We start from the raw sequence: 13,587 nt of genomic DNA on the forward strand, positions 1-13,587 counted from the left end.
GAGGTACGTGCTCAGTATTTCATGTCATTTAGGGGTAAAATGTCTTGATGTTGACAACTTTCAAATCGCTCAAGAAAACACCTACATGAGCAAAGAAAATATGGAAAACCTTAGCAAGTGTTGGGTTATCCACCAGGTGGACTGTGCTATTATATATCGTAAAATTCTTTCAAGTTTTCTCTATGGAGCTTTTCATTATAAAAAGTTGAGGGGAAATACAGAGTGGACAGTTTTGATCGGATTTTATTCTACTCATCTAGTCTTCTTTTGATAGTGCCCATATTCGTCTCTCGACCCACATCTCAAAAGCACAATGTGAGGGGTGGACCCTCTGCCTCTCTCTGGCAGTGGGTGCAATTTCAGTGGAGAAACCCACAGACTTTGCTTTAACAAGGGTTCAAGTCCGACACCATTCTTTCCGGTCGTGTGGCCTATTACAAGCGCTTTAAACTAGGCCTCAGTTTCCTTATCCGTAAACGGGAACAGGAATTCCCATCTCTGAAGGTTGTAGGAGGCGTTCCGAGAGATCAGGTCGCCCAGAGCTGCAGCGAGCGGCTACCGGATAAAAGGGGAGATTCGGGGCACCAGGCCCTGAGCACCTCCTGTGGGATCCAGTCCCTCATAAGCGGCTCCCGGGCGGCCCGGCCACGCGGGGGGCCCATGATCCGGCTGGTTACGGCCCTTCCCTAAGCCCGCCCTACCCACGAGTCCAATAAAGTCGGCCTTCCTCGGATTTCTAGTTGGTCGTCCCTTTAAGGCAGCAGCCCACTCATCCATTCACCAACGCCGCAGCCGTGGGACAGCGCTTCGGGTCTCCGCTCCCGGCTCGGACCCGGGATCAGGCACCGTCTCCCTGTAGGTCTCCTGTCCGAGCCAAAGACGAGGGGCAACGTCCTGAAACCATTGCAGCACCGCTCCCTACTGAAGGGATGAAGTAGGAACTGGGGCAGAGGGGAAAGACCTCGTCTCCGCCTCGCCCCACTCCAAGATGGAAAGTCCGCAGCTTCACTCTGCTCCTGATGGTCCCTTCCCATTGGCTACTTGGGAATTGGTTTTCCAATAAGGCGGGTGCTTATTGGTTAAATTGGGCCGGTTGCTTAAAGGGATTGGCTCAGACGTCATTGGAGGGTCGTCTGGCAATGTTTTCAACGTGATCTAAAAGGGTGAAGAAGGAAAGGGAAACTTGAGGCGGAGGAGGGACCAAGGAAATGGCAGCCCTCATTGGTTCATTAGAAGCTGAGGGGCGGCTCTTGAATTCTCCTTCCTCGTGATTAGTCCAATTCAGGAAAAGGAGGCGGGAACTTAGGAAGAGCGGCAGAAGCGCCTGTTTCGATTGGTCAAACCTGGCGGGAGGTGGAGCGCTCGCGGCGGCTGATTGGTGCTGGACGTGAGGAGGGCGGGGCTCTGAGCCGGAGGTTTTGTTGTGAGGGTCGGTTGTCAAGCAGCGGCCAATCAGGGCAGGGGATGGAGGCAAGTGGGGGTCGCGCCTGGAGCAGATCTTCGGCCTCCGGAGCCTCAGCTGCAGGTGGAGTGGGCCAGGGGCCGATGAGGCGAGGGGGATTGTGGGCCTAGTACTGGGCCGAGCCAGGCGGGGCCGAAACGGGCTGTGGCGGAGAGGGCTCCGGGCGGGGGAAAGTTGGAGCCCGTGCCCCGCGAGCTGAGAGAAGTGGGAGGATCAGGCGAGGCCGAGGGACCAGCCCCAGCCTCGGGACGGGCGAGACGGGCGGGACGGGCGTGGGGGCCGGAGGGGAGAACCGGGAAGCAGGAAGCGGAGCCGGGGGTCTGCGGGTGGCTGAGTGATGAATAGGGACACTGGAAGCAGAAGAGTGAATGAATGGGCGATACTGATAGCAGAAGGGGAAGGGGAATAAAGGGGGTCTGGCGAGGCAAGGGCCAAGGTAAGGAGCCCAGGAGACAGGATGTGCACGAATAGGGAACACAGGCGGCAAGGAGAAGGGGAATGAACGGAGGACTAGAGAGGCAGAACTGGGGAACCCAGGAGAGAGGGGGCGGAGAGGAGAGCGTTCATGGGAAAAAGGCTTGGAAAAGGGGGTAGAGGCTTCATGAGGTGGCCTTTTAGAGTTGGGGAGGCATACCGACTCATGCCCGGACTGGAGACCTAGTTCCCAGTACTGTCCTTGGGAATTGCGGGGACCAGGAGTAGTTCCCTTGCCACCAACGGAGGGATGGGACCTTCAGGGCCCTTTTTGACATTCTCCAGTGAAGACTCAAATGCCTGCCTCTGGAGTGCCTCTCCTGGGCCCCGAAGCTTTGCCTCTGACTCCACCCCCTTCCTATAGCGTCAGACGAAACAGTGACTCCCAGAAATCTACGTGAACTGCAGACATGTGGTCTTCCCCGCCCCACTGCGGCTGCTGCCGCACTTCAGGCAGCCAGCCTCCTGGAACAGAGCCTCCTCCCATCCCATCATCCTGGCCTCTGGGAGGACCTTTCTTTCCCTGTGTTCCAAGTCACCCTGCCTGAGGTGCCTCCTCCAGACTCTCAAACCCGATTTGCAGTGCAGCTCCCGGCTCTGGTGGCTCTGGTGGGCGTCTCTCTATCCAGTAGCCTTGGTGATCCGGGGTGCTGTGGCTGTAGTGCAGAGTCCCCCGAACCCTCACCAAGTGTTTTCTGACAAGCCATCGGCTCTGTTTGTGTTCCAGCCCAGTGTTGAACTGACATGGCTCGAGCCTGACCTTCCATAATCCGGGATCCTGACGGGCACACACAGGCCGTTGCTGTGGCTGCTGTGAATGATCTAAAACCAGGAGGCAGTCCGGGGCTGAGAGAGGAGGCATTCCCTCTGCCTGGATGTGTGGGAACTCCCTGCCAACTTGATTGGCGGATCTGGGGGGGATCCACCCCCACCCCAGGAGCAAAGTGCCGTCTATTTAGTGGGTGGAGCTTCAGGTGCCAGCCAACTGAAGGATGGCCACCCCTGTGGTCACCAAGACGGCCTGGAAATTACGTGAGTGGTTTTCTTTCTTTTCCTTTCTCACCCCATTTATCCTGTTAGCTGCTTGTTGCTGGATGGCCTGAACCCCTGACTTTGTCTTCTGTTCTTGTCTCTGAGGGAGACTCCCAGCCTTGGAGTAAGATAGACCAGGATGAAAAATCATGACTTTGGCACTTCTTAGTGGGGTGACACTGGGCAGGTGACTTAACCTCTCTGAGGCTCAATTTCCTGTCTGTAAATGAGCTAATCCCACCTGCATTGTAGAGCTGCTGAGAGACCCAGGCGGGGTGGTGAACACAGAGAAGCACTTAGTGCAGTTAGGCTGATGGGCGGTACTGGGGGAGAGATGCTGAGAGGTGTTCCTGGCATTTGCAGACCTCTCACGAGTCAGGCTTCCCCCGCGAGATGGGGGCATCTTGGGGAGGGGGGGTTGGTGGTGAGAGGGTAGGCCGAGAGATGTTGGCGGCGCTCTGGAATGTCCCTGAGCACAAGCACCACCCACCCTCACATTATTCTCCACTAGCAGCTCTAAACTTTCTGATCGTAGGACCTCTTTATACTTTGACAAATGGTTGAGGACCCCAACGAGGTTTTTGTTCATGGGGGTTATCAAAATTTACATGTTAGAAGTCAATACTCAGGTGTTTTAAAACACTGGAGTGTGAAGTCAAACATGCCATTAGTGATGGTGTCATCACATGTCTTGTATCTTCCTGAAAAACCCCGTCTATGCTTGTGAGCAAACAAGAGTGTAAAAGTCAAATACCATCTTGGTGTTAGTATGAAAATGGTTTTGTTCTCTTGGACTCCCAGAAAGGATCCTGAGGATCCCAAGGCCCCCCAGATCATATTTTGGGAACTGCCTTACCCCCCCTATAATAACTGATTGGCATAGATTCAGTGTGCCCAAACTGGTCACTTTCTGCTATGAGCTGTCCCTGAGCTGTTCTCAGAAGCTGGGCAAGGCTCCTCCACTTTTTAACTGTGAGAACCTGGGCAAAGCCCTTCGCTGGATGTCAGTGTCCTCATAAGTAAAATGAGAGGTTTGGGTAGTTTCAAATTGTTTCTTAGCCCTAGGGTTCTAAGAGAACCCTGTTATGGGCTCCCAAGGAGGGTACACTTTGGACAGAGTGGCTTTGTATTTATTGGGGTTATGTATTCCCTCAATAGCTGATCTTTCCTGAGCATAGAACCAGGCACTGGGGAGATAGTTGGTCGGGGTGGGGGGAGGTTGCAAAATAGATGAGGTCCCTCTGCAATGGGGATCAGAGGCTGGGGAGAGCAAGAGGCAGAGGCAGGTAACCACACCCTTCCATTTCTCCTTGTCTGATTCCAAGCTGGGACATGTACTTTGAATCAATTAACTAGATGCTGGCCGGTGGGGTAGGGGAGTGCTGTAGGCTGCCTAAATAGCACATGCAAAGGCCCTGGGCAGGAAGCTCAGCATTTTGGAAGGGCTCAAAGGAGCCTATGGGGTGCCACACAGCAGTGGAGAGGATGTGCCACATGAGGCTGTTGGGGTCTTTAGGGGCATTTGTCCACAGGACCCTAGCCCTTCTGAGGCCTTGGCTTTATCTTAAAGGCAAAGTCAAGCCATCGAAGTCTTCAAACAAGAGGTTGATATGATCAGGCATGTTGGGCTCTGTGGACAAGTTCATGTGCATAGCAGTCTTCCTGACTATAAGCTGTCTGCAGAGCCCAAAGACAAATGACCCCTGGCTCCTTATGGCTAGAGAGTCCAGCAAGGATCAGAAGGTGCTAGGCCAGCTTGGGTCTTTGAAGCCTGGTTCTCTGCTCCTTCCACTGAGGATGCAAATCCTCAACACCTCTGACCGAATGCAGTGTCGCCAGCTCTGGCTGGGACGTGGGGCCCAGGTTGTGCCCGCTGAGCTTGGGAAGCTGGCACAGGCCTGCAGCTGTCAGCTCGGCCTGCCAAGAGATGCTGTGAGGAATTGTGTTTGTTTGCACTCGAATTCGGTACCCAGGCCTGGGCCGCCGGTGGACGCCTCCTCTGCCTGGTGTCCGTGGCATACCTCCCTCTTCCTGCAGCCCCTGGCCCCTCCACGGGCTTCAGTCAGGCTGGAGGACCTAGGCAGGCTGCTTAGAGGGGAGTGATCTGAGCCCCGCCAGAAGGGCCCAACCTCCAAATCCTTCTCACCCCCACGTCTGGGTCTTCAGCTAGATGCCCTGTGTCAGGACCCATCTGATCAGGCTGTAGCATGAACACAGGAACCTTCTCGCTGTCCTTCCCCACTCTCTCCCCAGTGCTGGGCCTAGAGCAAGCACCCAGGAAACATTTATATTATGAATTAAGGGCTGTCCCCGGGGGCAGTGGTCCTGAGGCCCAGAGATGGGTAGCAGTGTGCCCAAGGAGGCCTGGTGAGGTAGGGCCCAGCTGGAACTTTCCCTGGGAAGGGTGAGAGCCAGGGTGGACACCCAGGCCATATAGGTAGGTCACAAGTGGGGGGCAGTGCATGCAGGGAGTGTTTTCAGAGAAGGGGAGAAGGCGCAAGGCTTGGGAGAGAAGGTGGTTTGCCCTCTTTCTGAGTTGGGCAGTCATTAGGGCCCAAAAGAAGCTCTTGAACAGACAAGAGTCTATGGCCAAAGCCCCAGAGCACCCCAGGCACCTATCCCTACAATGTCAGGAGGACAGAAGGCTTCATGGTTGGGATGAGAACTAGGGAGGGGCTCAGCTCCCTTGGGTCTAGTGATGGGGTCCCCGAGGCCCCCACTGACATTTGGGCCTGCAGGAGACTCTCGCCTCTGCTGGGGCTGGGCACTGCCCATCCCTGGCTTTGGCCAGGCCGGGCCCTGAAGTGGGGTGTCATCTGTGAGATCGAGCCTGGGGTCTGGACCCCCCAGGCAGTTTTGACAGCCCCTGAGCCATGCTGTCTGACAAACAGCCTTTCTGGGCCCCGTTTCCCAATCGCCCTCCGGTCTGAAGCCCATGCCACAGAGACCCCCAGGCAGGGTGGAGGCCAGAGCTGGCGTGCAGGAGAGGCCCTCTTCTGATCGAGTGCAAGCCCTTTTCCTCAGCGTCACCCAAGCCAGCCTCCCAGTAGCCTCACGGTGTCAGCTATTAGGGGTCTTCCTTTTGCAGGGGTAGGGAGACCTATCTTTTCTCCTCCTTGCTCCCAGGAGGAGCTCACTGAGGGCCTGGCTCGGTGCCCTGGGCTGCCTCTTGGTTCTTTGCTCTCGTTTGTTCTCTTCGGAGCCCTGACGAGACCCTCCACGGTCCGTGTCTGCCACGCCGCTGCTTCCCCAGTAGCCCGGGCCAGGGGCCCGCACGGCTGCCCACCATGGCCATGCCGCCCGCCCTGTCTGGTCAGCCCTCACTCGCACCCCTCATGCGGGCCTCTCGGTCCGTTGCCTCCTGCCTCCCACCCCAAGCAGTCCACCCTCCCGTGCCTGCCGGGGTCCCCACCGTCCGCCGTCCGTGCCTTGGCCTTACTAACAACCACCGAGACTAGCTTACAGCGTGTTCTCAGTGGCTCCTCAGCAACTCAGTGAAGCAGGCAGTGTTCTTGTCCCATTTACCAGATGAGGAACCCAGCGCTCAGAGAGGGTGAGTGACCGGTCTGAGGCCACACAGCCTGCAGTAGCAGAGCTCAGACCAGACCCTGGTCCTTGATTCTGAAGCTGTGGGCTGAAGCCCTGGGTGAGCTCACTTGGAGACAGCTTGTCTAGAGTTGACCTGAATGGTTCTCAAAGTGTGTTCCCCAAAGTGGGTTTACGTGTATAGCAAGCAGCAGCAGAGAGATGCTTAGGTGGTTACATGGGTCAATATTTTTCATTTTAATAATAGTTTTTCGTTTTGTATTCTAGAAAAAGCATAATGAACATATCAGTCTTGTAACTTTATGGATTTTATTGCTTAATTATCTTTACGTAGACAGAGCTAAATACAGAAGGCAAGTCACTGTTTTAAATTGAGCAGAGGAAGCATGGTAATTTTACTAGTTGATGTGCAGAAAAAAGAGCAAACCTTGCGGCCTGAGGGTGGGACAGGAATACCCGAAGTTGGGAAATAGTCATTCCTGCCTCGGGGGCAAGGCCTGCCCTTGCAGCCAGGCTTCTGGGTCGTGCCGGGGTGTCTGGCCCCAGAGGGGAGCCGAAGCGGGTGGACCCTTCCACCTGGGCTTCGGGTGCCAGGCCCAGGGGCCTTGCTGGGCAGGCCCGGCCCTCCTCCCTATGGCCGAGACTAGCCCTCTGACTGCCTTCTCCTCCTGTCCTTCCTTGTATAGAGGAGATTGTCGCCCACGCCAGCAATGTGTCCTCGCTGGTGCTGGGCAAGGCCTCCGGGCGGCTGCTGGCTACTGGTGGGGATGACTGCCGTGTCAACCTGTGGTCCATCAACAAACCCAACTGCATCATGGTGAGCCTCGCCGGCCGGTGGGGAACAGGACAGAGGCCCAGGGAGGGGACTGTGGGAGGGGCGGGGGCGGGGTGGGGGGCAGGTGGCTGTATGGGCTCTGCCAGGCCCAGGGCACCCAGCGGGAGGCTAGGCGGACACAGCACAGCATCCGTGCCCCCAGGATGGCTGGGACCGTGGCTGGCCCTCAGGAGTGGGGAAGTCCCCTGGTGGTGGACAGAGTTCCGGGGAACCTATATGAGAAAGCTAAAATAAGCCCATGGGCCCGAGATGGAGGCTTGCCCACGGGCCCATCCGCCCACCTGTCAGCTGCCCTTGGAGGTCGCTTTGAATCCTCCCCTGGCTGGTTCCACGGAACGGATTTGAGGGCACCTGGCTGAAGCTGGTTGGAGAGCTGGTTCTTTAATAGCACTTTCCCCCGGTCACACGACGAGTTCCTTGCCAAAACCTGTCTTCCAAAACAGCAAAATATAAAGAAGGAAAAAGTACAAAAATGAATTCTACCTATTTCCATCATCCGAAGACCACTCCAGTTGGTGTTTTGGTCTGTGTCCTTCTAGGTGCTGGTGCAGATCCGTGCACACGCGCGGGTACACGTACACGTGTGCAAACACGCTCCCACGTGCACCACATGAGCACAGAACATGTATTTTTGGAGCACTGTCTTATTCTCCTGTAGCCTGGGTTTTGAAGAGAACAATCTTTATTGTTCGCGAACATTTTCCGATGTCAACAAATACCCTTCTACTGCATGGGTTTTAATGGCTTCGTGGTGTTGCCTCGTAGGGATGCGCCGGAAGCGCTTAGCCATGCCCGTTCCCAGCATAAACGTCATTGCCAGCGATTTGGCTCTGCTCAGCCACGGAGGTGAACGTCCCCATTCCCGATCGTGGGGCTGATCTGTGATGGTTGCATTATCGGAAGGTGTGCCCTTTTTAAAAAGCTTTCAAAACATTGCCAAATTGCCCTCCAGAAATCAATGTGTATTCTCTGCAGCAGCCTAGGAACCTGCCCTCTCCCCCTTCATGACCTTGCCAGCACTGGGTATTACCATTCTTTTGATTCTTGGCCACGGAAAGGTAAAGATAAAAAGGGATGGGAAGTGATTTTTTTTTTTTTTCTTTTCAGTAGAAACTTAATCACCTCAGTATCTCTGTGAGACGCAGCCAAGTGCTGCGATCCGAGCTGAGCCAGGGCCCGGGTGAAGAACAGACTTGAAATTGCTTTGTTTTGTTTCACTTTGTTTTCAGGGTTCCAATGTGTCCCGCCCCCAAAATGCCAAAGTAACACATACAGATGGAAAACAAGCCAGCAAACACTGGGCAAAACGGGCCTGAGGGGACCCCGTGCTCTCGTCCTGCTTCCTACTCTGGGGGCAGCCTGCAGGCCTCAGCCGGGGCGGGGGGAGGGAGGGCACCCCGCTGACGCACCGCGGACCCGGCCTCAGAGTGCCGCAGGCCCGGCGACGACGGCCTGCTCAGCCCCACGTTTAGACGTGCGCGGCCCCCTCGTGCGCGCTCGCTCCTGCCGGTCCCTATGTGTTCTGAGCACGCGCGGGCTCGTACAGCTCGGTGTCCAAGGGACACCAAGGGTAAGAAGTGAGAAGTCTGCTTTCCTCCCCTGACCCCTACATCCCTCCCTGGGGACAACCATGGCCCCTGATTACCCTGTGTCCTTCCAGAATTATTTTCTACGTTTGCGAGCAAATATGTATGTCTCTTCCCTTCTCCTTTTTTTTTTTGTTTTTTTTTTTTCCATAAACCGTATCTACATACACCGTTCTCCACCTTTTTTCACCTAAAAGTGCCATGGAGGTTAGTCTTTATCATATTTAGATGGTCGCCTCGTTCATTTTTACAGCTGGATAGTATTGTGTTGCGAGGGTGACCGCAGCTTAGCGGACCAGCTTCCCCTGGTGGGCATGTATTCCTAGGCTTCTGGTCTTCTGTGAAAGAGATTGGCTGTGGTGAATGACCTCGGGTCTGTTCGGTTGGCCGTGTGCTCGAGCGCGTGCAGGAGAGGCTCCGGGGGGTTCGCCGCTGGTGTACAGAGGATGTGCATTTCTAAATGTGGACAGATTTTTGCCCACTTGCCCCCCATGGAGTTTATACCCATTTATACTCCTGCCAGCGGTGGCTGGGAGTCACACAAGCTGCTTGTGACTGCCTGGCCTTTGGACAGTTCTGCTGGGGAGTGGTTCCCCCCCCACCCCACCCCCCCGAACGTTGTCTTAACAAACAATGATGGAGTCACCGCTGAGCTTTGGGGTGACCAGTGCTGGGCGGGGAGTGACAGATGCCATGGACTTCAGATTCTGGCCTTCTCTCCAGAAAGCTGGAAATGCCAGCACCTCCCACCTCTCTCAGGGGCTTGGCCAGGACCTGGCTCAGCCCTGCTCCGGCTCTGGCCTGCACTGAGTTGGGTGACAGTTTTTTCAGTAAAGTCACTGTAGGCTCTCTCTGGGAACATGGCAGGGTCCTCCACCAGGGGCAGCCCCCGGGGACCCAGGCATTCCAGAGGGGTGAGATGTGTGCCATTGACGAGCCAGGCCTCGGTTCTGTCAGGGTCCTCCCCCAGCGAGGGGCTTGGCCAGGCAGAGTAGAGACAGAAGCAGAACCTAGATGGACGGTGGTTTGGACTCAGGGCTGGAGGGTCAGCCGCTCCCCACTCCAAGGGGCCCAGGGCCGTTTTGGCAAATGCTGCCCGCATCAGGGGCACAGAGGGCCATGGGATGGGGTTAGAGCAAGACGGGGGCCTGGCCCATGTTTAGCTCTGGAAGCCGAGGCCAAGAGACGCGGCTGCCCAGCCCGTCCGCAGGAAAGCCTAGGTGTGGCCCCACGGAGCATGGCCTCTCTGCTGAGCCACTTCTTGCTGATGCCCTTTCCAGGGAGCCAGAATGTGGGGGTTTCTCCGCACAAGGCACTGAAGCTGCTACCCTCTCTCCACAGAGCCTGACGGGTCACACGTCCCCAGTGGAGAGTGTCCGACTCAACACCCCGGAGGAGCTCATCGTGGCCGGCTCCCAGTCGGGCTCCATCCGCGTCTGGGACCTAGAAGCCGCCAAAAGTAGGCATCTGCGCTCACCTTCCCCAAATCGTGCCAGTGGCGGTGTTTTCTCAGGCTTTGCTATTGAGCTACTTCCTCCAGGAAGCCTGTCCTGACTGCATTGGGTCACTTCACCCCTTGAGCCTAGCAGCAGTGACATGCTCTTGTTGTCTGGGCGCTGACGCTCAGGAGGCACCAGGAGGGTCCAGATGGACCACTGTGGATGTGTGGGTGGGTGTCTGTGGATTCAGAGTCTGGAAGAACAACACGTGCCACCAGGGGCCACACAGGACAGGTAAACAATGGGGGGGCCTGTGGGGAGAACTGGGGAGGGGGTGCCCTGACTTGGGGGCGGCCGCCTCTTAGCCTCGGCTGTTACCTGCAGGAATGGGGCCTAGGGTGGCCAGGTCCTCTGTCTCTGAGCTTTGTTTTCGTTTGGTTTTCAACTTTATAGAAGTTATACATAGTTAAAAAGTTAAATGCGGGTCGTTCTACAGATAACCACAGTGGAAACGAGGAGCCTTCATCCCACCCCTTCCCATTCTCCAGACGCCTCAACCTTCTGTCCTTCGACCTGGTGTCTTGCTCCCTCCCCTTTCCAAAGCAGCATGGTACTATGGCAATGCCTGTCTCTTGCTGCCTTCCTCCCGTGCAAGACAAGAAGTTAGCTCTCCTGGGGCGCCCAGCTGGCTCTGTCAGTGGAGCGTGTGACTCTTGATCTCGGGGTTATGAGTTTGAGCCCCGTGTTGGGTGTGGAGATTACTTAAAAAAAATAAAATCTTAAACAACAAAGAAGTTAGTTCTCTTAGAGCTGCCAGCCCACGCTCGTCGCTCCCAGCGTTGCCCCTCTGCTCTCCTAAGTCCCCGTGTAAACGGCCAGCATTTAGAGCAGCAGGCCCGCGGGGCTGTTCCTCACAGCGGACTGTTTCTCCTGGGGTCCATAGCTGTCCTTCCTCCATCAGTGTGTGGTTTACGTCCGTGTTACTAATTCGTCCTCAGATTCCCTGCCGGAAGCCTAGGCTGCCCCCTTGAGCTACCCTCAAAGCCATCCCATAATCGGGGTGTCTCTTCTCAGAGAGTCTGTCCCCCGGGTCCCAGTGGCGGGGGAGCACCCGGGCCTGCAGCCCAGCCGGCATCTTGGGGCCGCCTTGTCTTCGGGGAGCTCTCTCAACTCTGCTGTGCCGGAGTCCGAGTTACCATCTGTCTTGGTTTTCTGTCTCTTTGCTGGAGCACAGTCTTTCACAGCTTACTGAGAAAGGGTGCGTGACAGGCACGGTTTTAGAGACCATCTGTGGCTGAAAATGACTTTTTCTACCCTGCTCCTTTCTTTACTTTTCTTTAGAGTCTGTGGGAGTCTAGATTGGAAATTGTGTTCCCTCCGAAGCTTGCAGGTGCAGCTGCGTTGCCTGTGAGGTTCCTGTTTGGTGGCTGTTGGGAGGTCCGTGCTCTCTCCGCCTGGGTCCCTCGCGTGGGACCTGCTGCTCCTGTCTCCCTGCAGGCTCGTAGGCTGTCCCAGTGTCCCGGGGTTTTGCAGTCATGACCCGCAGTCCTATGCTAGATCCTAACTGGGTTCTCTCAGTGTGTCAGCCCGTGCCTTTTGTTCCGGGCCACATGGGGAGTCTCGCCTTCCCAAAAAGGGGGGGCTCTCAGCTTTTGTGGGTGCGGCCACACGGTAGTGTGGGCCCAGTGTCGCCAGCCGTACAGAGTTTTCAAGAGAAGCTTGGAATCTGGACATTGAAGTGGAAATTTCCACACACCCCCCCCCCCCGTTTCTAAGTGCTGTGGATAGCCAGTTCAACATCGCTTTCCGTAGAACACGTGCACCGCAGCCTGGAGAGGATCGCAGATTGCTGCTTGCTCGCTGCTTTGCCAGCGTGCCAGGCCGGAGGCCCTCCGCCACCCGAAGGACAGGAGAGGGAGCAGCGGCGTGGGCTTTGCTGAGGCTGCTTTTCCCGAAAGAGAGCCCCTTGCCTGGTTGAGACCCAGAGGGCTCTCCGGGCCTGTGTGCTCTCCTGCCACGGCAGGACGGTGGCCGGCAGCCACGCACGCCCGCCGGCTGGGTTCTCTGCTCGAGGACGGTGCTCTGCTCATGTAGATGGTCCTCGAGAGAGAGGTTGCCGCCGGGCCTCTCAGGGGAGCCCTGCCCGCCCGGTGATGGGTGCACGTGCCAGACAGAGCCCGGGACGTGACCCGCCGGGGCCACGTGCTTAGCGTCTCAGCGTGTGTTCCCGCTGCCTGGCTGCACGCAGGAGCCGGGGCGTTGCTGGACTCCAGGGCCTGGCGGGGAGCAAGCCCTGGCTGGCTGGGCTCCGGCCAATGGAGCAGAAAGGCTCGGGCAGAAGGTGGTTTGCTTCCTGGGATGCCTCTGCCGGGATCTGAGTCTCAGTGGATGGCAGCAGCCATTCCCCACTCACTGAGGAGCCAGGGACGGGAGAGAGAAGCCGAGGGCGCCACTTTCTCAGCCATGACTGCTTCACACACAAGGGAAACGTGAGGAGCTCCCTGAGGCGGGCAAAGAACAAAAACCGACCACGTGTGGAATTCCCGGGCCCTGGCGTCTCGGGGTTGGCTGCTCTGCAAGGAGCTCTTCCCAAACACGTGGCCCCGGCCCCGCGCCCAGGGAACCGGAATCAGTAGTGGCGGAGGCCCCGAATCCGGCTTTCAGGAAGCTTCCCGGTGATTCTGATGCAGAGCCATGTTGGCAGGGCCCCCTTATTTGACACATGGGCAAACTGGCACCCAAGGAGGGCCCCAGAACTTGATAAAGACCCCATGGCTAGAGTGGTGGAACCCGGGACTGAAATCCTGGCGTCAAGACTCCCATCCCAGTGCTGTTCACTCTGCCTCTCGAGGGTTCAGTGATGGAACAGAAACGTGCCTGCAGCAGCCTTGGTGGGAAGAGCTGAGACCACAAGCTGACCTCCACCCCCACCCGCCACAGCTTGAGTGAAAATGAGGGGCAGCTTGGCACCCAGATGCAGAGGGGTTTCTAAAAGGGCTGTCCGCTCATCACGTGGGTTGCACTGAAAGGCAGCCCACAGCTGAGAGTTTGGGCGGAGGTCGAACAGCTATCAGCGGGGAGGGCTTGGAGGTTCCTGCACGGGGCGGACGGATCCAGGACGCCCTCCAGCCTGCAACTCCTGGATCCTGTGGCTGAGTCCGGCAGTAGGACGCCTTCTGAGGGCCCTCCTGGGACAGAAGAGCAAGGGCAGAA

General features: G+C 56.8%; 1 protein-coding gene across 1 annotated transcript in view; it reads left to right on the plus strand.

The window, feature by feature from the left end:
• The first annotated feature begins 1,391 nt into the window (after positions 1-1,391).
• The window catches only part of KATNB1 (katanin regulatory subunit B1), a 22,354-nt gene continuing 10,158 nt past the window's right edge, over positions 1,392-13,587 (plus strand). The window contains exons 1-4 of the mRNA XM_040633366.1: positions 1,392-1,525; positions 2,664-2,968; positions 7,201-7,331; positions 10,277-10,394. Of these exons, the coding sequence (XP_040489300.1) occupies positions 2,929-2,968; positions 7,201-7,331; positions 10,277-10,394 (289 nt within the window). The 5' untranslated portion in view covers positions 1,392-1,525; positions 2,664-2,928. The remainder of the gene's footprint in view (positions 1,526-2,663; positions 2,969-7,200; positions 7,332-10,276; positions 10,395-13,587) is intronic.

This window comes from Ursus maritimus, unplaced genomic scaffold (assembly GCF_017311325.1).
Source record: "Ursus maritimus isolate PB19 unplaced genomic scaffold, ASM1731132v1 scaffold_19, whole genome shotgun sequence".
Classification (NCBI taxonomy): domain Eukaryota; kingdom Metazoa; phylum Chordata; class Mammalia; order Carnivora; family Ursidae; genus Ursus; species Ursus maritimus.